Genomic DNA, 26,932 nt, shown 5'->3' on the forward strand with positions numbered 1-26,932 from the left:
CTACAGCGTCGTTTAAGTTTTGTTTTTGTTTTTGTTTTTTTAAAAGTATTTGGCTTGATATTATTTAATTTATTTTGTTTGTTATCTTCCTGAAAAACAATATATTTTGAGAATAGGGAAATCTATATTAAAATGAAATAATTTTATTCTATTTTCAAGTCATACGTTTATTTATCAGTTTCAAAGGATGCAGTCCGCAGCCCTCACAACCAACTTTATTGCTTCGCCTTCAGCAGAGCGCCTTGTATTTTGGGCGTCCAACTTGCCGTACAAAAACAAACATGGCGTCTTCTCTGGATGTTCACGTCCGGATCTGTGGACAAGAAATTATAAAATATGACCTAGAAATCAAGGCTCTCATTCAGGTAAGAACTGAACACGTGTTGTTTGTCGCTTGGTTAATTTAAATGCCGGTATCGGTTTTATTCGAGAAAGATGTCCATTGAAGCTAACGTTAACTTAACACGGTAACAGGAGACAATAAAAAAGGGGAAACTGTCTTGTCATTATTGTAATGAAAACAACTTTGTCCAACTTTATTTCCCTCAGTCACTGCCAACGGTTTTTATTCACTCGATGTCAGTGTGGGGTATTTTGCAGATGTGAAAACTAAACTTTCACCAAACACTAACAGACAGAAAAGATTCATTTTAATGCCTGTCTCTGTTTTTGAGGGCGTTTTTGTTGTGCTTTAATGATAGACAAGCATAACAACGTACAGATATATCTGCATCTTACAGTAAAAACAGAAACACGGTCAAGTGAAGACAGATACAGTGGCTTCACAAAGTATTCAGACCCCTTCACTTTCTGCACTTAATTGTGTTGTAGATTTAATTTTAAACGGATAAAACTGCCTTTTTGGTCCCTTAGTATACACTCAATAATCCATAATGACAACGTGAGAACATTTTTTAAAAAACTTTTGCGAACTGAAATCTCTCATTTACAAAAGTATTCAGATCCTTTGCTGTGGCATTCCAAGTTGTGGTCAGATTGCTTTCATTATGCTTGAAATGCACATACAACTTGACTGGAGTCGCACTGTGGCAAATCGAAGTGAGTGGACATAGTTTAGAAAGGCACGCACCTGTGTATATAAGGTCCGACAGTACCCACACATGTCAGGACAAAAACCAAGCCATGAAATCCGAGGAAATCCCGGATAACCTCTACGATTAAATTTTTGTGTCAAGGCATAGATCAGGGCGAGGGGTATAGAACCCATTTTTAAAGCTTTGAGTGTTACCAGGAGCACAGCGGCCTCAATAACTGAGAAATGGAAGAGGTTGGGAAGGAGGGAGGGAGGTAAACGAGAACCCAACGGTCTCTCTCAGAGAGCTTCAGAGTTCCTCTGCAGAAATGGGAGAACCTGCCGGAAGCACAACCATCCCAGCAGCACTCCATCAATCAGGCTTTTACGGTAGAGTGGCTAGAATGAAGCCACTTTGAGGAAAAGGCATATGACAGCCCACCATAGCATTTAAAGGACTCTGAGAGCATGAGGAAATAAATTCTCTGGTCTAATGAGACAAAAAGTTAACCTTTTAAATAACACGGTGGTGGCAGTGACATGCTATGGGGGGGGGGCTTCTCAGCAGCAGGGACAGGGAGACAGGTCACAATTGAGGAAAGGACGGAAGCAGAGAGGTCCTTCAAGAAATCTTGCTCCAGAGTGCACGTGAGGTGAGACTGGAGCGATTGTTCACCTATCAGCAGGACAGTGACCCAAAGCAAAGACAAGACAACGCTGGAGTGGCTCTGGGACAAGTCTCTGCCTGTCCTTGTGTGGCCCAGCCATAGCCCAGATTTAAACCCCATAGATCATCTGTGGAGAGACCTGAAGATGGCAGTTCACAGACAATTCCCATCCAGTCTGACGGAGTTTGAGAGGATCTGCCAGGAAGAATTGGATAAACTGCCCAAATCCAGGTGTGCAAAGCTTGTAGAGACTTACCCAAGAAGAGTCAAAGATGTAATTGCTGCCAAAGGTGCTTCTACAAAGTACTGCATAAAAGTTTCTGAATACTTTAGAGAATGAGAGATTTCAGTTGTCGATTTTTAGTACATTTGCCAAAAAAAATCTAAAAACATGTTTTCACTTTTTCATATAGGTTATTGAGAGTAGATTGGCAATTTTATCCATTTAGAATTCTCTCTGATGTGACTCTAAGTACAATACTGCTCGATGTAGACAGATATGGATTAACACCTGGACAATATGGGAAAAGAAAATAATTATGAAGGTTCAATTGGTTGATCAAAAATTGCAGTTCTCTGTCTGTTGTACGACACTTGTGAAAATCAAGTCTTCATATTTAAATGCAAAGTTGGTTTGGAGATTATTACAAATGAAACCACAAACAAAAGATCTTTCTAAAATTTGTAGCTAAATTTACAATACTAAAATTAGTGGATATAGCAGACAGAGGAAATCCGAAGTGTACCTTATCTAACAGCTGTGTAAACTGACTGATGAATCGAATGATGAGGAGTGATATATGTAGGGATATAGTTTATTATTGGTTGAAAAAATTAATGTTAATACCTGATTACACCAGACTTTTATAACATCAGTACATAAGTTTTAACAGTTATTTGATGTCAAAAGCACGCACAGATTGATTGATTTGATTTTCTGACATTTTATAGACCAGAAAACTAATAAGTTAACCGAGAATGTAATCTGCAGATAAATCCATAAAGAAAAAGATAAAGATCGTTGGTTTCAACTCTAAAATTTATTATAAAATATTATTATTTGAGATTATCTATATGACATACTTTATGTATTGTAGCATTGTGTTGATGGTTAATCAATAAAAATAATACAAATAAAATCAATAAATCAAAAGAGCTGTTTACTGTAAATTCATGAATATTTATTTAGTTTTTGGCAGGAATCATTCCAAAAATGTTTGAACTAATCTATAAAGTATGATTAAAAAGACATTTTTTTGGGAGTGTGATGGGCGTTTGCCTTCATTATTATTATTATTATTTGTATTATTTTTTACCTTTTAAAAAAAGGTTGCACGTACACAAGTACATTTAAAAATATAGCAAATTAAATGATCATCAGTACGTAGTATATGCATACAACTTACAGTAAAATCTTTTTTCTTTGTTTGAATTTGATATTTTATTGATGTAATGATTTAACACGCCTATGCTCGATGTGTACTCCCACAGTATGATTCAAGTCAGGTTGGGTTTTTCCAAAAATACGTGTGTGTGTGTGTGTGTGTTACCCGCAGGACATCAGGGATTGCTCTGGACCACAGTCTGCTCTGAGCGACTTCAACTCTCAGATCAAAGAGAAGTTCAGCAAGCTCAGACTCAGAATACAGGTCAGCCTCAGCCACACATGCATGCAGCGTTGCATCTGACAGGGCACATTTCTTGCTTAAGAGCCGAACTGTTTTATTCGATGTGGCGTGTTGCTGCTGTTGTTGTCAGGATCTGGAGCAGATGGCCAGAGAGCAGGACAGAGAGACGGACAGACAGGCCATCCTGGCAGAGACAGAGAGCCAGCAAAGGCAAATGCTGAGGTGTATTGACTCACACACACGGCAACCATCTTCATTTCCCCCTTGAAATCATTACTTTATTAACATCATCAATCCCAACCTAATGCCAGTTTTCAATCCAGTGATGAAGTGAGTGAACCCACTTGTGTGTCTCGCTCTCAGTCAACACACTAAAATGAACTATCTGCTTAGTTGTAACCTGTCTTTGCATGTTGCCTCAGGTTTGGCTGTTTCTCAGCCAATTGAAGTAGGTCAAGTCGCTGAAAAAGTAACGTATCAATATTGTAAATAGTGGCCTTTTTAAAATTTTGATTGTGCCGCTTTTGGCAATACGTCACATTCTTGTGTTGAGCCCTTGACCCCTTGACCCCTATGAAGTCAAAACAGTTGGAGACATGGTTTGACTTGAGCAAGTTAAAAGTTTGTTGCAGAAAATATTTTGTTGTACTACCACCAAAAACATCTCAGATCACTGATTAGTTTAATTACTGTTCTGTGATGAGCGTGCGTTTGACACCTGCATATTTCTCAAAAAAGTGACTTTGGCACTGGATGTTTCCAGGCAAACTTAAATTCTAGATGAATATAATTCGTCATGAATCTTGAAAGCAACTATTCAAATCAGATATTTCTTAATATTCTAGTTTTCCTGAAGGAGAAAATGTGCAGTACATCCATATCTGGAGCTAAAAAGACTTTAAGAGGCAGATAAATGCACAGTTTCTGGCTTGGGATTGTTGTGGTTAAACAGCATGTACACAAAGCATCGTCAGACAAAACAGACCAGATGAGAAGACTAACTAAACTAAGAGAACTAAAACAGAAACTACAGTTCTCAAAGTTGGTTTCTGTGTTATTTTTCCTGTGGATTCCAGTAACCAGACGGCGTGGAGGAAAGCTAACCTGGCTTGTAAACTGGCCATAGACAACACGGAGAAAGACGAGCTGCTGCGTGGAGGAGAGAACCAGAGCACCAGACAGAGGTGAGTGCAGTTCTTCTCAGACTCCACTGTGGTGGTGAAATATTGACTCAATCAGCTTCATGCCATTTTAAATTGAATTATTATTAGTTTACCTTTTGGCAAACTGGCAGAATAGCTCTTAGCAGGTCCTGTTTTCCTGTTTTCCCAACGGATGAACAGACGACTATCACTGGATTGATACTAAAGAAAATTGAAGCAAAGTGGTGGGTTCAAGGCAAGTTCTGGAGTTATAAGGATTGTCCTTTTTTCTATGATTTCTAGGTGGATTACGGACATTTGTTTGCAATGGATATCAGAGAAAAAATATCTGCGGAGAGTGTTAGTCGTACTGAATCTAAAAAATACGTCTGTAATACATCATGTCTGTAAATTCTGATTTTACCGACGAATTGTGACACAAGAGAATTTGATTTTTAATCCCCCATCTCAGCAATTATTACAACTGCCTACTGTGTGTCCTTGAGTTTTTATACTGTACATAGAGCTGTGTTTACTGAGTTTCATCCGCTCAGTGCACACAACCTGATGGATCACTTGTCTACATCAGTCAACTTAGTAAACACTCATAAAATTAAGAAAAAAAAAACTTAACCACGATCTCATAAGCTCATCAAATGGGCTGTTGTAATTACATACTACAGGTGATTATGTCTTGGCTGATCTACCTTTGTATAACTAAACTGATTTTATGTGTCTTGAGTTACATGTATTTAACGCTGTTGTGGACACAAGTTCCTCTCGTACTGTAAAAGCTTATCCTAATCTTCATTCAGAAACAGACATTTAGGTAGTTTGCTCAATAATTACAGCAAATAATTTTAATATGTAATGTAATGAAGGTCACATGGTTTTTCCCCTAGGATATCATTATTACAGAACCAGCTCCTGTCATATGCCAGAGGTTAAAATTCAGTCCTGAACGACAACCGTTATTATGAAAGAGGAGGGGAAATATTTTATTACCCACCTCCCTCTGTTAAATGAATCCTGTCTGAATAGGGCTTTAGTCAGTGATTTTAACAAATCACTTTGGCGTAAATGATAAAAAAAGAAATAGATCCATCACAAGTTTTGTTTTTTGTTAGTTGTAGCTTTGCTCTGCTGGTAGAAACAAGATGCTCTATTCTAGTTTTCAGACAGAGGGAACACTCGGACACACATTATGATACCAAATTGAACAGCATATTATCGCTATTCTACTGGATTGGCGAGTGCACCATTTCCCTACGCTGGCAAACAGCAACCCTAACATAACCCTGTATTCGTCTCAGGAAGGCGACCAAAGAAAGCCTGGTGGAAACCAGTAGCAACATCACAGAGAGTCTGATGTCTATCAGCAGGATGATGGCTGAGCAGGTGAAGCAGAGTGAGGACAGCATCGGCACACTGGGTACATTTAAAAAAAATAAATAAAAAACCCAAAAAACTGTACTTTGTCCATGTGTTTTTATACTTGTGTGTGCAAACGGTAAATCCAATTCACGTTTTCCAAGCGAAAATCTCTTGTTCTATTATTTCCCCAACACAGCCACTTCCTCCAGGACGGTGCAGGAAACCAATGAGGAGTTCAAAAACATGACGGGAACCATCCACCTGGGGAGGAAACTGATCCTGAAGTACAATCGGCGGGAGCTGACGGACAAGCTGCTCATCTTCCTGGCTCTGGCCCTCTTCCTCGCTACCGTCCTCTACATCCTTAAGAAACGCTTCTTCCCCTTCATTTAGCCAACGGGCTGGGTCACTCACCTGCTTAAAAGAAGAACTTTTTCCAGGTTTTCTAGTCAACAGGAGGTTACCGCAAAGAGTTTTAGCAGGTTTGAGCTTGGACTAGATGAGGAGACTGGGCTGCTGCACACAGAAACGGTGTCAAGTGTAATCGTTTTACCTTGGATAGCAGCCGTGAACAAAATGGAATATGTGCGTTTATGAAATGGGTATGAAGGGTTTTGTGAGATCAATTAAAGTGAGAGGAGCATAGTGACTAAAAGTGGCATTATTTGGTTTCATGAAACAACAGCGATGGGTTTAAAACCTCAGCATGCTTCAAACAAACTTGGTCATGTGTTGTTTGACACTGTCTAAAGGCAAGTTTTTTTATAAGGCAGGGCCAATAGCCTGCTGTAATTTCCTTCTCCTGGCTGCATGACCCCTCTTCCCTGATCTCTCTAAGAACGCTGCTGTGTGGTCCCGATGCGACGATTCGTAAAAAAAATCCTGCCCGTTTCCACACCTCTGCACAGCTGACCAGACGCTGGGCAAAGGGCACTTTGAAGCATACTGAGGCATTAATACTTCACCTGGCATTCAGAAACCATGGTCAAGGCTATAGCTTGCAATAACATTTGTTTTGTTTACTTTCTGTCAAATTACAATCCCTGCGTGTTAGTTCAAGAGAGAAAGCGTGTGTGTTTGTCTGCTTTGGACGGGTATTTCAAAGACGCAGCTGTTACAGTTATTTATGAGTTTTAGCTTGTGCCTTTCTTCCTTCCAATCAAATGTCCAGACTACTTAACCACAAATGTTATTACTTGCTCATCCCGTGAAGGACGTCTGCCGTGCTGAATCAGTGACTGTGTGAACGTTAAAAAGAAGGTCTGCTTGTTTGAATAAAGTCGAATGTTTTTCCAACACGTGGCGGGAGAGGTTTTTGTGCAGCATGACCGCAGACGTGCCAGTAGATGGCAGAATACCCAACATTACATCACCATCAGAGACGCGGCACTGGGAAATTGTGTGAAGAACACAGGTCAGGACTGACTCAATTAACACGCTACTCCGTGTCCAGTGACATCACTGTAGTTTATTTAATTTCAATCAAAATTGCTTACAAATGTATTTTTAGATTAATTTAAATAAAAACTTACAAAATATAGCTTGAAACCTGGGGTCTGTATGAAATGTGATCGTTCAAGTAGAACATAAAAAATACATATTACACATCATAACCCAAGAGTGCTTCCCTTCCTGCAGACCGCACAAGATAACTGTCTACAAGATAACGTTTGATAGTCTGCCAACTATATGGTGCATAAAATAACAATGCTCATAAATACAAAAACAGACTTAAATAGGTAGAATACTGACTTTCAGCCATCAGCTGCACTTGAGCTAGGGACATATTCCCTGTACTGTTTACTCGTGTGTGTCCGTATGCCCGTTGCTGAGGGATACAGCCTCTGTGGTTCACTGTGATTTTGAAGTGAGGTAGATCATTGGTTTTCATCCTTGTACAAAGTCAAATGTAAAGAAAAATATTAATAGCACAAATACCCAACAGATTAAACATGTTGCATTGCTTTCACCAGCAATACCACACTCAATTCTCTAAGAAAACTACTACTACCACTACTTGTACTCATTCTACTACTAATATAATAGTAATAAGTGCACGATCTTTGTATCTTTGTGTACCCTGTATGCACGTCTGCCTTCATAGCTGCGTGGCTCGCCTGTCGCTCTATGAAGCAGTAACATTGGTTTTGTCAGGCACAGGGAGACCAGAGTCGGTCCCGTTGTCAATCTGATTGAGCCCACTCCTGTCGCCTGGTGCGGCTTCTCTGGTTGGCTGCTGTGCGTGTCCTTGAGTAGTGACGGGCCAGGGCGCGCTGGGCGGTGGATTGGTGGTGTGCTGCTGAGCCTCCGATTGGCCGGGAGAACAGGTGCCGCCGAAGCTTCTGCACAGCGCCCCCCAGTGTTGCTCGCACTGCCCGCGCAACCGCCGGCCGACCCACGACCTGACATTGTCTCCGCACTTCAACAGGAAGTTCACCAGCTCCACGTACGGTCTGGTACGACATGCACACACAAGAAATTAATGATAGCTGTTTTGTTCATGTGTTTGTTCAACCTTCAACATAGACTTATGGCATATTCAGAGAAAACACTATCATAAAGTGAGACTAGTATAACTTACTGAACAGAGGATACTGTGGCAGGTTCTGGCCAGTGGCACAGTCCATTTTTCTTAATTTCCCAAATTATCATGAGACAGTTGTGCATTTTCAATTTGCGCATTAAAAAAAAAAAAAGCAAGCGGATGCGCCGAAAATTCGAAAAAATCTTGCACTATCACAAAAAAGTTTTAGGCGTGGCTGAGGTGTAAAAGTTAGTGTATCGATAAAAGCCAAATGTGACAAAGTGTAATAGAAACAGACTTAGTGAATAAATCATGACGTACATGAATCATGTGACTTAAACATTCACTGAGGCTTCTGCTCTACTGAAGAGATGAAAACATCATCAAAACAAGTTACTTCCCTCGAATTAATACATAAACATGAATGCCATATTTCCATCGTGTTTTCTACAGTAGTTTTTTTACCATTTGAGGTTTGACTAGCGCGCCTTTAGTTCCATCATCCCCTTGCGCCCTCTTCTCCTGCAATGGTTTGAACGGCACCTGACTGGAGAATTAGCGCCACCAGCTGTTTATCTCCATGAACCAACCCCTAACATTTGCATAATGGTAGTGGCTGGAAGTGCACAACAATTTGCTTTTTCTTTTCCCGATTTTCTCAACCTAGCTAGTGAGCCAGCATGCACAATACCAGGACCCTGAAACTGAAGCCGCTAAATGGAATTCAGCCATTATTAACTGTGTCATGTCATGTCATGTGACATGTCTTCTGTGAAAAAGGTCTGTTGGTCCACAGGCAGGAAATAACAAACATGTCTCCTGGTGATAGAACACTTGAAATGAATATCTGTGAAATGCTAAAACGTAATGTAACAGTAACCCAGGTAGAGGAGAGTCCTAAAGTCAGCAGACTGACTCCTTAATGCCATTAACACAGCAATATGTGTGTAAACACTGCTAACATTAGCCACCATAAGCTACTGGTCATACCAGACCAAGTAAGCCTGTAGCAAGAAAAAAACCCTCAGTGTATTAAATTGAGCAACAGTGAATTTTATGAATGAATTGAATTCAACTTTTCATTTGTGAGAGGAGAATTGTGGTACTTCCTCTTTCAAAAGTCAAATATTCTCGCTTTAAAGTTTTGCGAACCGTCGTTATTGTTAAACTACAGGTCAGTACTGCATCTTTAACTGAGGATGGTTTCACTGATTCCGTTGTTGTTGTGTGTTTTTTTTTTTTTGGCTGAGTGGTGATAAAAGATGCTGGTTATTTGTTAATGTGTGTCTCTCTCTCACCCCGGAGGAAACATCAGGTGGAACTGGACCAGGCTGCCCGTGGTGTCCATGTGGTCCCGTAGCGCCAGGCATAGCTGGTGCCTGGAGTAGCACTCTCTCTGAAGTGAGAACACCATCTCTTTTACCGCTGAGCAACGGCGGCTCACACAGCTGAAGCGCTGTCGAAGTCCCAGCGCCATGCACCGCAACGCATCCTTCACAAATGACTTGCCCTAGGAGGAAGAAAGGAGGAGGAGGAGGAAGAGAACGACAGGAGGAATCAGTGGGACATTTCTGATGGCACGTTTAGCAAAGCTGCATGTTGTCATGAGGTGTGTCAGCTTCCCTGTTTCTGCCCATTCCTATGTCTCTCCACTGTACTGCTGAATAAAATAATCTGCATTCATCTATCTTTTATTTTCATGCTTTAGTGTGACCATTCTCTGGAAAAATATTTCAAGTTTATCTTGATATAACACACACGTGCTGTGTGTACGAATCCATTAATGCAGCTACTATGAAAGCTGCATCAAAGCTGCATCCACTGTTCTCCATTGTGTGGAAGCCGGTCCTGGAAGCTAGAAAGATTTGTACTGTATTTGTACTGTATGTACTGGAACTGTATTATATGTCCAGTACACGGTCACTCACAGCTCCTTACTGAACATCATCCACCGTGCCTGTTCAGACTGGAGACACATCAGACTTACAGTATATCACGCTCTTATGCACTTCCATTCTAGTAAAGTAGACAAGCTGTTCTCTCTCTCATTTCAGTTCCCCTCTCAGTTTGTTCTGTAACCTGTGCCACACACAACTATACACTGCTCCTTATACAGCCAACTTTCCTCACAAATGACTGCAATGACTGAAGGGATTAAATGAAATAACATCATGTATCCATGTATGTTTGATCTAAGTCTGCCCTGAGTTGCTGTTGAACATGGTTGCAGGCAGTGTGAACCAGAGCAAAAGATGCCCAATGGCAAACAAATTACGTTCAAAAAGTGTTTTTTAGGTGTATGAGTGTGTGAAATGAGGTCTGACCCTCATGCTGCTCCCCACCTGTGAGTCATAGCGTCCAGCATTGTGCAGCAGAGTGAGACAGATGTGGTGCAGCCCTTGGATTTCACAGGAGTTGTTGTTGAAACACTGAAATGTCCCGCAGCCGACATCCCCCGAACTCACCAGGCAACTCTGAATCTCCGCTGAGAGACACGGAGAAAGATCGGTATTAACTTCCCTACGGTGAAACCACAGAGGAGGAGAATGTCCCCCAAATAGGTGCTGATGTGCCGTTATCTGTTGTACCTTAAGAGGACACTATAAGCATCATAAAGACATCACACATCAGGACGACCTACAACGCATCAGGTTAACAGAAAGGAAAGTTCATTTCCTTGTCATGGCACTGAAGTGGTTGTGAGTTCAAGACTCTTGTATGGGGCCATCTTGTTGATTCAATTTTCGTCGTACCAGACTCAATCTTCACACAACTGGGACAAATTATACATAGTTTGAGAGTCTTAAGTCTCCTGGCTCTACACGTGCCAAGCATTTTAGGATCCCCATATCGCTGCAGCAGCTGCGGACACAGAATTGGTTCAGACTTGTGGCTACAGCTCCAAAATGTTTTCCACACAAAGGGTGCTACCAGAAGACTCATCGTCACTTTTTTATGCAAAGGGGATGAAAGAAAGAAAGAAAGAAAGTCAGTTGGTTTCTCACTAACCTTTTTATTTTTAGGTATTCGTTCACGAAATTGGGGGTAAGTATTCTTATTGCACAGGCTGCACGGTAGTGGACAGCAGGGATGAGGCATTTTAAATAAAAATATTGTTTTGAGAGGATTTTTTTTTTTCCTTTCCCCCTTTTTGGCAGAGCACATAAGGTCACGCTACCTGTGTAGCCTACATGAGACAGACCATTTTTTTGTTGGTAGTCTTTAGCTCGTTTCAGGTTAATCTTCAACCAGCATTGCTCGGGTTGTTGCCATGCTGCCGTTCCTGCTGTTAACGGGCCCGTACTACGGGGCCCGGTGCCGTGGGTGTCGCGCAGCCTGCAGGTCAGCTCTGGGCCGGAGGGGCCGCCGTCACGCACCGCCCTGCCGCTACGGAGGGAATGTGCTCGGAAACAGGATCGAGGAGCCGCGCATTGAATTACAAGCCGCCGACTGAGAGCAGGAGGGCGCACAGAGGCGCGATCTACGGCCCGCCACGTCCCGGCACGGCCCGCCACGTCCCGGCACGGCCGGCCTACGGTTACAGTCTGAGCTGGCAGGCTGCACAGTATCCAGACAGCCCAGGGGGGAGCATTATTTCAGCGACGCCACCTCACTTTACTGCAGACACGCATGAAACAGACCTATTGCCACGCAACTCTCAATATTGTTACTGGATATTAATATGAGAGCCAAGAGACACGGAAGCCCATGTGTTATCATCACGGCCGCTGGCCATTTACAACGGGTCGCATAAAGAAGTACTGAAGGGTTTGTTTTTACGTTTGCGGCTGCAAAGTAAAGACATAATCCAGTGCCTGTCCAAAAACAAATGATATACGCCAATTGATGAAATGCAAAAAAAAAAGGGCTTATTTAAACACCAAAAAACAAAACCCCAAACTTTTCGGGGCCAACGAGCACTTTTTTCAACACACGATTAGAAAGTCTTCCTGCAATGACTGCCGCCGGCAGGCTCTACGTGCACATGCTTCGAGTCCCGTATTTTCCGGCAATGAAAGAAGCACAGCGAACAATCGACGCTTTATGTCTCGGGAGACCACTCGCGCACCGCGACCGCCGGAGGCTCCGCTCGGCGATATGGGTGGACGTCGCCGATATCTGGACGCAGCGTGCGCCACGCGAGCCCAGCTCACCTGTGCTCTGCAGAGACAGCCGCCGCTTGGCCTGGCTCGCTTGCTTCTCCTGGACATCATGCGGATCCACGGTCAGCACCTGTTGACAGGCAAGGAGCAGGGAAAAGACGAAAAACCAAGCGGGCAAGTTCACCGGCATGTCTGAGACCGACGGAAGCTGGGTGTGTCTGCTGGGTTTTTTTTCCCCCCTCGGTCTTATTTGTGTGGTTTGTTGATTGTGGCAGCGGGAGTATCGCCTTGCAGAGGGGATTCCTACGCCACAGCGTGACCGCGACATGAAGGCTGATATATATATAAAGCTGAACGGGAGGCGCGCGTTCACGACGATCTGAGTGAAGGGAGCTCGTGTCTCCACCAATCACGGCGCAGCCCCCGCGAACGCGCAGCACGCTGGGGCTAAAGCTTTACCATTGATGAGAGGAGGGGGGGGTCCGACAATAGCAGGATGCATTTGAAGTGCTTGAACAAACTGGATGGTTCAAGATTGGGCTTCGGTCTGGTTTAATATTCCTATTTATTATTCAGGCCTATCCACGGTGACTGGAGGACAGAAGTGGGGACGAGCAGAGGGAGCGGAGGTCGTGCTGCGGGAGAATTGGCCGAAAAAAAATAAATTAAACACATCCCGTATTCATAAACTCCTAAAGCATAAAAATGTTCTTATAAGGTCTTCCTGTTCCTCTGGAGTCTGCCGGGGTACGTGAAGGTCAACCACTCAAGACATCCACACTCAATTAACCCGCCAGCCAGCCGTGTGTGTGTGTGTGTGTGTGTGTGTGTGTGTGTGTGTTTGAGGGTTAGCAGCTGCTTTCTTGGCAGGGGGACGTGCAGTGAGGAACGTATCAGAAGCACCCAGACTGAAAGAGGGAGCAAGAGTATGTGTAGAGGGTCAGGTTTTCCAAATTGTTAGAGTACTACATTCCTCTAAATTTACATTTTTTTCCCCCCACGTCGTGTCTGTCCCACATACTTTCTACATCAATAAACCTACAATACAAACAATATATCCAGTATTACCACTTTGTGGCATTTATAAAAAGATTTAAAGTTGTAACTAATGGTTTTAGTAAAGGTGGATAAATCCCCTACTAATGCTTTATAAATTAGTTAAAAGTTGTTAATAGGTTGGGCTGCAGGCTGTGCACAGCAGTTATTTGAGCTACATGATAACAATGACAACAGTTTTCGCCAACTTAAGCTTCACGTGTTACCCTGCTAATGTTGGAGCTATAAACACGGCACAGATGAGGCCGATGGGAATATGTTGCAGGTATTTGGATAAATCGGAATTCGGACTTGATGACCCCGCTGGATCAAAAGTTAGGTTGATCACCAAAGCTCAACCACTGGGCAACATGAATGTGTGTATTCAATTTCATGACAATCCGTCCAAAGGTTGCTGAGGAAAAGCGAGAGGATGACCAAAGTCATTAGGATCCATTCCCCTGAGGACCATGTAAAAACTTTCATGGCAGTTCGTCTAACGGGCCTAATTGTTGAGGTATTTCAGTCTGGACCAAAGTGGTGGACTGACTGGCCACCCTGTATTTCCATCCCTAAATAAAATGGTCTGAATAGGGGGACTGACAAATCTAGACAAAAATCCATTGATTAACAACTTATTAATCACTTATAACTGCAGACTTCAAGTCTTTATTGATGACTTATTGAAATTTATAACACCAGAGACTGAGAAACCCATGAACATGTATTGATTACAAACATTTATAACTGAATTATTACCAATGAGGAAGGATAAACAACTACTTCCTGCTCTATAGAGCATTATTTAGTCATTCATAAGCTTATAAACCCTATATACCAGATATCCTCTACAAATGGCTACTTCACATTTTCACTTTTTCATTTTAATGAAGCGCACACACACACACTTGTCTTTCCATACTTGTGAGGACCGTCCCTGACATAGGGCATTCCCTATAGCACCTAATCCTAACTACAGGCCTAACCCCAGACCTAACCCTAACCTCAACCTTAAAACCAAGTCTCAACCTTCAATCAATTTTGCTAGATACTCTCAAAAGCATAGTTTTTATGTCTCTTGTCAAAATGTTAATGGATGGTGCATTTTTCTACTTTTTTTTAAAGCTGAATAATTACAGCATTAATTAATTGTTAGTGCTGTTAATGAGATAAGCTTTGTTCTTTTATTCATGATGCATTCAAATTTCGCAGCCTAGTTATTGCGTTTGTATGTTTTGATTCATAACGGCCATGACCTCTGGCCCCTTGACATCCACAAAGGGCAAGTCACGGTCATGTGACACCATGACATCAGCACCTCCACGCGAGCCAAACAAATACCGTGTACTTGTCACCTCTCTGTCTCCTTGGGTTTATCTACGCTGCATCCAAGAGGCCTTTAGTGAGCGTGGTTGAGAACAAGTATGTGTGAGCGTGTGCGTGCGTGTGTGTGTGTGCTGTAGTTGGAGGTCAAGGTAGAAAGACAGGATGTGTTTGTGTGTGTGTCCATACAGGGGCCCAGTTGGGGAAGACACTCTCTTCCAGGGGCTAATGTTTGAGTGTTTGGACATCGGTTGGAGGACTTTTCTTTTGCAACCTCACCCGGTCATTCTCTGTCTCATTCTGCTTCAAAACAACGCCCCACAGTTTCCCCTCACACAACCCCTGATGACCACCCACACAATGACCCCTCACCCCGAGACCGAACACACATCAAAAATACTCAAACAGACGCACACTCACATGCCCAAAAAGGCCCACTAATGCACATAGACACCACTGTGCAAACAGCACACATGCAGCACCCTCTTGCACTCGTGTATGATCATGTTGTAAACAACATTCTGCATGTCTGCCTCGGTGCGTGCGTGTATGGATCAAATTCACAAGTATCTGCTTTGTGAAGCATCACCATAACCTTTGGGTTAAAAAAACTCTGAACAATTAGCCATTTTGCCCTTATGTGTTCAGTTCATCACAGTTCATACGACAAGATGCAAAACTTGAGCAACCTCAAGGACAATGTTGCTGGCTTTAAGTGTCCGTTCACACAAACACATGCAGACTGCTAAATTTTTATGTGCTGAGGTTCTGACATGTTTGCCTCCAGTACAATGAAGGGATGTGTAATTTCATTTCTGTGACAAATTGCTTTTGAAAAAGTCAACAGTCTCATTATTTCTTCAGCAAAAAGCAGTTCCAATGAAAACAGATCAAGGTAATGTTTTACAGAGCATCCAGATTTTTTTTGTAAGGAAAAGCTGCTGCTGAGGTTTCAAACAACAATTTTTTGTTGCTTTGAGTGCAAGTTGGGGTTAATAAGAAAATCTGATTTATTTTATTTTATTTTTCTTTGGAGGACCACAGGTGTCCTGTAAATGATTATAAAGCATTGTATTACTTGATATCTTATTGGACAACAAAAACAAGGATGAATAAATGTTTTAACAAACGAATCCATGAATAAAAATCGATTAAAAAATTGAGCACTTTGTTAACTGATCTTTAAATGGTCATGGATTAGTGAAGTAATTTACAAATGCATATATTCACCCATCAATTCAATTTGCTCAGTGCAATATTTAAAGTATATCTGATACAACACTTACCACTGTGACTTCATGGGAGGGTGACTAGGATTTCACACAGCACAGACACACACACACACACACACACACACACACACACACACAGATGAACAAAGATAATTAGATTTACAGACACACACTGACACACATATTTGTGTTAGCATATAGATCAGTCTTCTGCCAAAAACAAGTAGTTAAATCAATAAAGTTACGCAACGTGTGACACACAGACCCTCAAAACTGCCTCAGGTTTAAGGCTGGATTTATCGAGGCTTTGAGGGTGACAGCGTTTCTCTACAAACTGATTCTTAAGGAAATTATAAACAAAACTGGGCATCCCAGACACAGAGACACTACCTGAGGCTTAAGTCTATTACTTTTCACAGATGACAAACTATCTGATATTTATGATGCACATTACATAAAAATGTTTTTAAAAATGTTTTTTATGGGTTTTTTAAATAATAAAAAAAAGTCCATTATGCATGTCTCTGCAGGGTTAGTGGTATATTTTGCAAAGTAGGATGAACACAACTAGTTGGAGTTTACTTCCACCCCCTGGCATGACAGTCCCCCTGTGGCTCATGCAAAAGATACAGAGTCAGTGAAGTCACTCAATTCAACTTGTGACTTCAGGTTGTGTACCTCATATAGTAATACAGCTGTGGTCCTGTCTCTAAAAAGCAGATAGGACATGTATATGAGTGGCAGCCAGATTAAAACCATTTCAGATGGTGGAGTTCAGAGGTTTGTCTCTAAAATAGCAACCTTGGGATACTTTTATGTTGTACGCTGCTGTTAAAACACCCACACAAAAACAACTACCCCACCTGGTGGTACCGTTTTGTGATTATGGGCTCTCTTCTCTGTTTTCACTGCAGCAAACAAAAAGTTATTGCCATCATTCAGAGGAAATGACTGATTGTGTGGCTTACACACTATCTTACATACAGCGCATCAGAGTATCTTTACAGATAAAAGCCCAAAAGTACAAATGGGTACAATAAGAAAAAGAAGAAAGAGAGGAACATGATGTCAACTGTGTTTAGTAAGTAAGATAGGATGCATAATGAATACTACATAGTGAATACATGCACAAAAAGGAAACCTGACAGGGTGTGATGAAAAATGAAGACATCTAGATTCTGAACAAAATATATTTACATAGATTTCTGTCAATACTTCAATTTGAAACTTTCCAAGAGCCTGCAGACATCCCGTTTACACTTCTAATGAGTTATAGGGAAACTTCAGGATCTTCTTCTTATAATCCTCCTAACTGGAAAACAAACAGCCCACTGACTTCACTCATCAGTCTGAATCGGAGCAGACAGAGTTTGCAAGCTTAACATATAGTTAGTCAGCGTGTTACTAGTGGAAAATGTCTATATACTGGATTTCTACTGATAAACAAACACCCTGAGTGAAAAATCTGCATTACACAATATACAACACTCCAAAATAAAACGTTGACTGATGTCACACATAAAAAAAAAAAAAAAAAACAGTGATCATAAAATTCAAAAATAATAATCCAGGTTTGTGCCATGCAGTGCAGTGACAGTGCAACTTCTCCAACTGTGTCCTTGTGCAGCACAGACGGGCAATGAAACAACACCTGATGCTGAACATTCTCAATGCAGTAACGCTCCTGACTCTAGTCCCGTAGTTAGGCATAGCAGGAAATACCCTCATCCTCTTGTCTCCTGCTGCACATTTCAAAAGGCTAACATAGCCATACAACATTGTGCATAGACCAGCATGTGTACCTGCAGCAGGAGAGAAATATATGTATTTCTTTACTGTATTTCTACACCGTTCTTGATATTAGACTGTACTTCAGTTTTTAAAACAGACCTCAGGGGGTTTTGGGGCCAGAGGCAGACGGGGCCTCCTGCGATTCTGTCTGTTCAGAGGTTGCTGAGTTAGAACTTAAGGCGTTCTCCTCCTTCCTGTCCCCTGAAAGGAAATCATGGATGGCAGTTTCTATGTGCGGCCTGAAAGTGTGGTTCATTTTGGGGTCCACGACCTGTGTGATGATCCTGTCCACACCGGACTCCAACATACCCGATCTAAAAAATATATATAAATGAATAAATAAACAAAACACACACACAACGCAAACAAGAGTTACACTTAAGTGAAAAAAGTTATCAAATACCGAGAAGAAGAAGTTTGTCTTGATCACGAGGGAAAACTGGTCATGAAAAATTTGTATTTTCAGCTCTAATAAACAGTTAGTGGTCACCATTAAAAAAAAAGAACTCCACCAAATTTACACATGAACATTAGAACTCAGTGGAGAGCCAAACACAACCTGTGACCTTTACTTCAACTACAAAATGAAACATGAAAGACACTGCTGCGTTGCATAGTGGGGAATAACAGCATCTGGGATTTTCAGGGCTTGACATTTTAGAGACAGAGACTCTGGATATCTGGGATTGTGCTGCTGGGATTTTACTAGACCTGCAATGATTAGTTGATTCATCAAGTAGTGATCAATAGAAAATTAATAAGCAACTGTTTTGAAAATCAATTAATCGTTTAGGTAATTTTCTCAAGCAAAAACACCATCCATAACCATTGTAACCTGAATATCCTTGAGTATTGGACTGTTGGTTGGACAAAACCAAAAGTTTTAAAACACATCAACGGGTGATGGGGGGTTTTTCAGTGTTTTATAGACAAAACGATTAATCAATTAATAGTAAAAATAATCACCCAATTAACTGAGAATGAAAATTATCATTAATTGCAGCCCTAATTTTGACCATCCTTTTCTTTATTCTGTCTCTTGGTAGTCCCCACATTTTACAGAAGTGCACTATTAAACATCTGGAGAACCCCTTGACTGGATTTCAATTTCATGTGTCATAGAAAATGTGTGCTATGATATCATGAAGTGTGCCTGACATATAAAGGCTGCTTTTCCAGATGCAAGTGAATACAATTCTTCATCAAATATATTCTAAAGTCATAAAGTGCCAGCACATTTAACACTGTTATTCCTTTACACTGTGCACAGGATGTGTAATGAGTCAAAGACTAGGGGTAACACTCACTGAACAACACTTTGCCTGAGTCCATTCCTCATCTGGTTCTTGTTGATAGACGGGTTCCAGTCTTGCGTGCTGAGCTGCGATGTGACAAAGTTGTCAACTTTCTGTCGCAGGTTCTGATAGGCAGGCTGGCAGCAATGACAGTGACAGGAATTTAAACTCAGGCAGTCAGATGTATATGTTTATAAAAGTTTGGCGTCCCCTGGGTATATTACATAATTCGTTGATCTTTGGATTGAAAAGTTGTGAATACAAAAAGACATTAAAAATTAAAATTAAAATAGCCTTTCTACAATTGTTAAAGCACTTTTTATTTCTTGAACTTAAGAAACAGTAATTGTGTGAAAAAGTTTGGGCAGTCAATTCCTAGTACTCCCCCTCTGGCATATATCACAGCTCGCAGATGCTTTTTGAAGCAGCTTAGACTCTTTCTGTTGTTGAATTAGGAATTTTTCGCCCACTCTTCCCTCAAATCAGGGGTCAAGGTCTGAGATGTTTTTATGCTGCCTTGCACACACAGCATGTGTAAGATCCACCCACAGACTTTCAGTGATGATCGGGTCAGGGGGGACTGTGAGGGCCGTCCCAGAAGCTTCAGATAGCGATTCTTGAAGTGGATTTTGAGGTTTGCTTCGGATTGTCCTGTTGTAAAAACCAGCCTCTTTTCAGTTTCTTGACTGGCTGCAGTACATTTGCATCCAGAGTTTGCTGATATTTAGTGGGATCCATTCTCCCCTCTATCCGTGTAATGTTTCCTGTGCCACTGGCTGCCACAAACCCCCAAAAAAGAATATTTCCACCCTCATTTTCAACAGCTGGAAAAGGAACGGTTAGGGTCAGCAGGGACTCAGGAGGGGGCCCTAACACTTGCTCATGCCATAATTACGTTCTCTCCCTATTTTTTAAGTTAATGAAATAAAAAGGTAACAGTGCATTAACATTTGACAGGCTAATTTTTAATGTCCAGGGTTTTATTTACTTTTTTCACGTCCAAAAAAAACAACAAAATGTGTAAACATTTCCAGGGTGCGCAAACTATTGCATACAACAGTACCTACAATAATGACACACACAAAATAAATATAATATACTGTAGCTTATATGGAAGGTTAATTGAACTAACAACAACAACAAAAAAAACAAAACATTTAAATATGTTCCAATCAAATTAACAACTGGTTAACAAGTAAACGCCGATCAGAGGTTGGGTCAAGCACATTAGCTTGGAGTCTGGCTAAAGTTAGCTGCCTACCTTCGTATCAACGTCGGCCAGACAATCCCGACGGAACTCGTCAAAAAGTCCCCGGTTCTTCAGATGCTCCACAATCATAGCGATCAGCTGTGGGTCTCCCGGAGGAAGGTTGGCCGGACCCACGTTGACGTTCCCGGTTCCCTCCGCCATGCCAAACCTAAGATCTGCTACTACTTACCAGTTAGCTACACTGGATGCTAGGTTAACTAGCGGAGGTGTCGGCGCTTACAAGAGATGCGGTCGATTCGTTGTCTCTGAAAAACTGCAGGAGGATTCATTGTTCGTTGTGATATAGAGTATAGCCTCTTCTGTGTACCGTGGCACTCAATACTGGTGAAACGGTAGAAGCTCAACTACAAATCGAGTGCCCCGTTCCCAGTTGTCACGCATGCGCATTTGGAATCTGACTTCGGAAGTACTTCGTTCAAGTGTCATCGCGGACAGGGGGCAAAACGTTAGCAGGCACTGAATTAACGATAATTCTAAAGCAAAATTAATTAAAAACACAAGCTACATTGTCTAAACACTGTAGTTTGTTCTGTGATTGGCTCTTTAGACGTGGGGATCTGTTTCGTTAACCTTCGCAGATTTTAGTCTGCCTGGTATCTGCTTGTAGAAGGTAACGCTAACTAGCAATGACGGCTAACATTAACTAACTCATCACCGTTACTAAAACTCTCAAGTACCGACCGTCAGGTGTTACCAGATGTGCGGCAGTAAATTATCCTGGTGTGAACCGAACCACAGCAGCCCTGTGAGCACAGACGGCAGGGTTTAATAGGTCCACATCAGCTAGCTAACGTCGAGTCAAGCCGTCAGCTCCCAGCCATCACGGTGTGTTGAAATCAAACGACCGGCTCACACCTCATTCACGAGTTACGGGGTTGAGAGTGTCAGAGGCACGATATGTTTGGTCGCCTAATGGCGTGTGTGTAAAAGATCTTTGTTGCGGGCAGTCGTGTGTCAAGAGCGGGTTAGACATTGCATTATTTTATAGACTAAGTAAAGTTTATTCTTTGTTTTTATAGCACTGACTCGAATCGGACAGTAGCATACAGTATGTGTTTACTATCCTGCTTTGGCCACAGACAACCGTCATTGTTAAACCACACACACACCACCTTTTTCTGCAGTTTAGTGTCTCCATTAGAGATATTTTTACTAAATCTATGAATGCAGAGGAAAGACCCCTGTTGAGCTTCTGTGCTTTCTGTTCTAACTTTTGATGGATAGTAACCACATCATACTAAACATTTGCAAGACTGTGACAGCCTCATATTGCAACAGCTTCTGAAATATTAAACAGGACATTGCAAAGCAGGCTATTAAATCAACACTACTTCTTTGTTACATTCTTGTTGCAGATGAGTGGTGAATCAAAAGCCAACAAAGAGTTTTTGGAGCAGCTGCGGATGCAGGAACTCTACAGCCAGAAAAATGAGGATGGCTCTGACCCCTACACCTACACCGATCCAGAGGATGGGACTGTTTATGACTGGGACCATGAAAAGAAGGCCTGGTTCCCTAAAGTACGAACATTTATTTGCCTCTCAGTTTTTGTTTTCCTACATCCTGTTTGTTTTTTAACATCTCTAAATCGATGAGTTTCTGTTCCCTCTCGCTGCCTTTTTTGGTATTGTATTTGCAGCAAACATTCTTATATACAGTACTGTGCAAGTTGTAGACACTAAAAGTAAAGTGAGGGGGCTTTCAATAAGATGCCATCAATAGTTTTTATTTATCAAGTAACTTCAAACAAAGTGCAGTAAACAGAAAAAAAAAACTAAATCAATATTTGGTGTGACCTTTGCCTTTAAAACAACACCAGCTCTCCCCGGTACACTTGTGCATAGTTTGCAAGGTAGTTGGCAGGTGGGTTGTTCTGGAAGAACTTGCCACAGTTCTTCTGTGGATTTCGGCTTTCTCAGTGTCTTCTCTCTCTTCATGTAATGCCAGTATGACTCCGCGATGTTGAAATCAGGGCTCTGTGGGGGCCATGCCATCTGTTGACTCATTGATCTTCTTGTTGTTTGAGATATCTCTGTACGACTCTGGCTGTATGTTTGGACACGTTGTCATGCTGCAGAATGAATTTGGGACCGGTCAGACGCCTCCCTGATGTTACTGCGTGATGGATAAGAATCCTAACATAACCTGTTTTATCTTGAAGCTTCAATAAACTTGAGACTTAGGATATCGAAATTCAATCACAAGTTTTCACTTGAGATGTATTCTAATTTCACGTATGAGCTGCAATCCAATGCAGTTGGACTCAAGCACTATCTGGATAAAATATGATCCAATATCTGTCACGGATGAATGCACAAGTGAAGGGTTTTTTTTTGCCTGTAAAGCATTAACTTTGAACAGCTACAACTTCTATGAGGTGTGGCAAAACTGGTCAGAGCCAGTTTCCGTGTTAGTGTTAAGTAGGTTTGCTTCATTTTCCTAGATAACCGAGGACTTCATCGCAGCTTACCAGGCCAACTATGGCTTCACTCAGGAGGGAGATCCAGATACAAACAATGCTACAGTGAGCAGCACTGACCCAGCAGCCCCCGAACCAGACGGCAAACCTTCAGTAAAGCAGAACACAGGAGATGCCACCCAGAATCCTGACCCAGACCAGCATGAGACTCTAGCCAAAGAGGCCAAGCAGAAAGGGGAGAAGAGGAAAGCAGAGCCAGGTAAAGCAACATCCACAACCAGAGAGAATAGAGAAAACCAGCTCAGTACAAATAGACATTCTTGTTTTGTATTTTTTAAGAGGTACACTCATTTGCGTATGATTCCACCTTTCTTACTGTCTAAAAATAGTGATCGTGTTTGTCTACAGTATAGATTTATACATACAATTTCTATGCTTAAGTTTGTATAAAATGCATCTTTTGATAAAGGCTTTCTTCCCCTTTTTTGTGCATGTAGGATGGTTTGATATCGATGACAACAAAAACACAAACGTCTATGTGTCAGGTTGGTATCGCTAACATTTTTTTTCATATTGTCCAATGAATAGCTGACTCTGATTGTCCTATCTCTCACTCTCTCTTATTTTTCTCTCCTGGTCTCCTTACCTAAGGTCTGCCCCCTGACATCAGCACCGAAGAGTTTGTTGAATTGATGTCCAAGTGCGGCATTGTGATGCGGGACCCCATCACTGAGGAGTACAAGGTCAAACTCTACAAAGACAAAGAAGGAAATCTGAAGGGAGATGGCCTCTGCTGCTATCTCAAGGTTAGCCTCTCCTTTTGCTTAATTTATCGTTTCCATGTCCTCCTGTCCATGAGGGTCCGCATGATGGAAAATTCATCAACTCAGTTAACTTTATTTACATGCACTTAATTAATCAGGTTACTCAGGTATAAAATAATTTAATCATGTGGCTCTCCTACGCTTCCCAATTATATTGGACCGAATGGATCAAATTCTTATAACAAAAAGAGTAATTTCTCTGGGTTTATAATGCTCAGAAAAATGTATTCAACATTTTACAGCTGCTCCTTTTCCAATTATTATGCATAAGAAAAATGCTTTTTGGGTCAGTGTGCATCATGTAATGAACACAAACGTAATACCCAGTACTACTATACTGTAATACACACAGGTACTTGTAAAAAACAATTACAAACATGCCCCAGAAATTGGTGTTCCCTAGGAGAAAATAACCTGGGGAAATCTGGTTCCTCAAATCTCCCGCCCCGGTTGTGGAATACAAGTGTTTGTTATGTATTTGACAGTAAAGAAATCATCTTACTGTAGAAAACCAATTGTAACCCACATACTTAAGTGCATGTAAACATGCTGAATGTCCAAACTGGTTGAATCACATCATCAGATTTTCCACACCAAGTTAGAAACATGACCTTTTGACTTTTGGCTGCATATTCAAAATGCATGTTTTGTGTGTTAGAGCCGTGGACCCAGGCAGACTTTTTCTCTGTTTGGCTCAAAAACAAAAGTGTTCTCACTCTCAAAGAAATAGTACAATTGCGTAAGCCTAACAGCTGCACAAAAAGCATACTAGACAGCAGAAGAACTCCAAAACAAGATGACAGCCACACAGCCCTGAAATATTATCACTTTGTAAAGTTGATATTGCTAACAAGTTTGCAATAAAAGACGTGGAGCAACATTAGCATTCATTCCTAGTCCTCTGTATGACCAGCTGATGAATGCAACCTCAGTATTCACTCTTTTCTTTGTCTTGTGTCTCTTAGCCTGTGGCTTTGAATGACACGATACACGGCAGAAGTACTAGTCAGTATTTGCATTATACTGACAGTGTGTGTGTGTGTGTGTGTGTGTGTGTGTGACTTTCTGCAGAAGGAGTCGGTGGAATTGGCTATGCGCCTGATTGACGAGTCAGAGGTCAGAGGTTACAGACTCCACGTGGAAGCAGCACGGTTTGAGCTAAAGGGCCAGTATGACGCCAGTAAGAAGAAGAAGAAGAGTAAAGATTATAGGAAGAAGCTGAAGCAGCAACAGAAGTAAACTCTGTTCTTTTTATTTAACCTCCCACTCTGCATGCAGGGATAAACTCCACTCCCCACAATGCTGAAGTGGATTAAGAGCAGACACATAATTGAGCATGTCTGTCTTGTCCCTGTGTGTCTTTGTCCATGTAGACAGTTGGACTGGAGGCCAGAGAAGAAAGGAGAAGTGAGGAAGAGGCACGAAAAAGTTGTCATCATCAGGAACATGTTCCATCCCAGTGACTTTGAGGTGTGGAGAGGAACACACATGCACACACACACACACACACACACACAGACACTGTCCATTATCAGTATTAATCTCTTTGCTCTCCATGTTGGCCTTTTCTAGGAAGACCCACTGGTGTTGAATGAGTATCGTGAAGATCTGCGGACAGAGTGTGAGAAGTTCGGGGAGGTCAAGAAGGTCATCCTCTTTGATGTGAGTTTAATGTCACTAGTGCTGCTTTAAAGTCATAGTAGAATGGTTTGAAATTTGCATCAGTGGCATCGATAAAGAGCTGGTATGTGGTTGCGCTTGTGCTGCAGAGACACCCAGACGGCGTGGCCTCAGTCGCATTCAAGGAGCCCGAGCAAACCGATGCATGCATTCAGTCGTTCAATGGTCGTTGGTTTGGAGGAAGGCAGTTGTCTGCTCAGCTTTGGGATGGAACAACAGACTATCAGGTATACCAAAAATATTTTGAGATCTGTGGGCAACTAGGGATGCACAGCCAAACTAATAAAAGGAACACAGTAATGTTGACTACAGCTTGTAGGAGAAGATTGTGTACCATCACTATATGAGGCTGCTAGTAGCCCAAGCCTCTTGGTTTGCACTCTTTCCGACCCGTAATGCCCTTCAGCCACACATTCTGCTTGTGTATCTATAAAAACACTGAAATTGTGCAGCAGTGGAGTTCTGGGGCTGTGGTAACAAAATCAAGTGTGTCCGTAAGGGGGAACTCAGCGGATTTTACACATCAGGATCAGTTCATTAATAATGAGTAATACTCAGCCCGTGGAAACAGATGTATAACTTGTTCTGTGGCTCTGGAGCAGCTCTGACAAGTCTGTGAAAATGTAATCATGGTTTCTGCAGTGTTAGGGAGTGCGACGCTGAATCCCTGGAGTACTCTACTTCTGGTAAGAAGTCGTGTTAATTGTTTTTGCGCAGGTGGAGGAGACGTCGCGAGAGCGAGAGGAACGACTGAAGGGTTGGTCTACTTTCCTCGAGGTAGGCGACAAAGGCCAGCCGAACAACAACAACACCATCACCACCACCACCACCACCACCACCACCAAACCAGCAGAGACAGGCAAAGCCACAGAACCCACGGAGCCCTCCAACACCACAGAGCCTGAACAGCACCCCGAAAGAGAACCGCAACCCTCGCAACAAGAGGGACAGGACATGGACTCTACAGACAGCAGCCTGGCAGGAAGTGATGATGAGGAAGCCTAGACACTTGCATGCACACCTTTGGTCCCCATGGCAGCCAATTAGGATTAGAACTGCTGCAAAGCTCTGTTTTGATCATGGCAGGTGGAGAAGGAGCAGGGGGAATTTGGACAGTTTGAGCTCTTTTGTAATGTAGAAAAATAAAATTGTGATCTTGTCTGTCCTATTTTCATCTTTTTGGTTTATATTGTAATTAGTCATGCATTTGAAAAGACGTTTTTTCCTTAAATACACAGCTTTACTTTATTTCAGTGTGTCAGTTTGTTTAGAGTATTGTGTTGATAACACTTACAAATTTAGATGAATTACAAAAGATAACTTAGACTGAAACTGTGTAGGATTTGAATTGTAGAAGATTGTTCAGATTCAGTGCTCATTACATTTATTTTAAATACCAGTAATTTGCTCTGATTTTTTCTTTACTTCTTGGAGTATATTAGAGTTTAAAAAAAAATCTATATTAAAAAAAATATAGATTCTTTATTTTATATCTCCCCACCGAATCGAGAACTGTCATGAAACACGACTGCTCGTTGTACAACTGCGTCCAAACTGCTAAAATATGCAGAGGTAGCAAAGGGACACTGGG

The 26,932-nt window shown here is 41.7% G+C and overlaps 3 protein-coding genes across 4 annotated transcripts; 2 read left to right on the forward strand and 1 right to left on the reverse strand.

The window, feature by feature from the left end:
* The first annotated feature begins 210 nt into the window (after window positions 1–210).
* Window positions 211–7,314, forward strand: bnip1b (BCL2 interacting protein 1b). The gene is made up of 6 exons (XM_040149888.1): window positions 211–365; window positions 3,258–3,350; window positions 3,460–3,551; window positions 4,406–4,513; window positions 5,785–5,903; window positions 6,042–7,314. Exons 1-6 carry the CDS (start codon window positions 282–284, stop codon window positions 6,236–6,238), a joined length of 693 nt encoding a protein of 230 aa, XP_040005822.1. The 5' UTR covers window positions 211–281; the 3' UTR covers window positions 6,239–7,314.
* LOC120802862 lies at window positions 7,307–20,747 on the reverse strand. Its single transcript, XM_040151037.1, has 7 exons — window positions 20,410–20,747; window positions 19,161–19,285; window positions 17,957–18,167; window positions 12,524–12,872; window positions 10,712–10,854; window positions 9,668–9,879; window positions 7,307–8,298 (listed from the first exon to the last, which is right to left on the reverse strand). Exons 1-7 carry the CDS (start codon window positions 20,557–20,559, stop codon window positions 7,971–7,973), a joined length of 1,518 nt encoding a protein of 505 aa, XP_040006971.1. The 5' UTR covers window positions 20,560–20,747; the 3' UTR covers window positions 7,307–7,970.
* Window positions 20,748–20,811: 64 nt separating this feature from the next.
* Window positions 20,812–26,708, forward strand: htatsf1 (HIV-1 Tat specific factor 1). 2 transcript variants are annotated; one of them, XM_040149886.1, is made up of 11 exons: window positions 20,812–21,028; window positions 21,106–21,243; window positions 21,774–21,938; window positions 22,862–23,096; window positions 23,335–23,382; window positions 23,489–23,643; window positions 24,733–24,896; window positions 25,035–25,131; window positions 25,234–25,323; window positions 25,431–25,568; window positions 26,059–26,708. In XM_040149886.1, exons 3-11 carry the CDS (start codon window positions 21,774–21,776, stop codon window positions 26,344–26,346), a joined length of 1,380 nt encoding a protein of 459 aa, XP_040005820.1. In that variant the 5' UTR covers window positions 20,812–21,028; window positions 21,106–21,243; the 3' UTR covers window positions 26,347–26,708. The 2 variants fall into 2 exon arrangements, with proteins under 2 accessions (XP_040005820.1, XP_040005821.1); XM_040149887.1 differs by lacking the exon at window positions 21,106–21,243.
* Window positions 26,709–26,932: the final 224 nt, after the last annotated feature.

This window comes from Xiphias gladius, chromosome 17, assembly GCF_016859285.1.
Source record: "Xiphias gladius isolate SHS-SW01 ecotype Sanya breed wild chromosome 17, ASM1685928v1, whole genome shotgun sequence".
Taxonomy (NCBI): Eukaryota; Metazoa; Chordata; class Actinopteri; order Istiophoriformes; family Xiphiidae; genus Xiphias; species Xiphias gladius.

Bases quoted from the DNA above. Each gene is read 5' to 3' on its own strand.
- LOC120802862 (XM_040151037.1), bottom strand. From the start codon at position 20,559: ATGGCGGAGGGAACCGGGAACGTCAACGTGGGTCCGGCCAACCTTCCT. The intron at 10,855-12,523 runs GTGAGCTGGGCT...CGTGTCTCTCAG, and splicing joins GCTGTCTCTGCAGAGCACAG to CGGAGATTCAGAGTTGCCTG. The intron at 9,880-10,711 runs GTGGGGAGCAGC...TCTTCCTCCTAG, and splicing joins CTGGACGCTATGACTCACAG to GGCAAGTCATTTGTGAAGGA.
- htatsf1 (XM_040149886.1), top strand. From the start codon at position 21,774: ATGAGTGGTGAATCAAAAGCCAACAAAGAGTTTTTGGAGCAGCTGCGG. The intron at 24,897-25,034 runs GTAAACTCTGTT...TTGTCCATGTAG, and splicing joins AAGCTGAAGCAGCAACAGAA to ACAGTTGGACTGGAGGCCAG. The intron at 25,569-26,058 runs GTATACCAAAAA...GTTTTTGCGCAG, and splicing joins ATGGAACAACAGACTATCAG to GTGGAGGAGACGTCGCGAGA.
- bnip1b (XM_040149888.1), top strand. From the start codon at position 282: ATGGCGTCTTCTCTGGATGTTCACGTCCGGATCTGTGGACAAGAAATT. The intron at 4,514-5,784 runs GTGAGTGCAGTT...TATTCGTCTCAG, and splicing joins AACCAGAGCACCAGACAGAG to GAAGGCGACCAAAGAAAGCC. The intron at 5,904-6,041 runs GTACATTTAAAA...TCCCCAACACAG, and splicing joins GGACAGCATCGGCACACTGG to CCACTTCCTCCAGGACGGTG.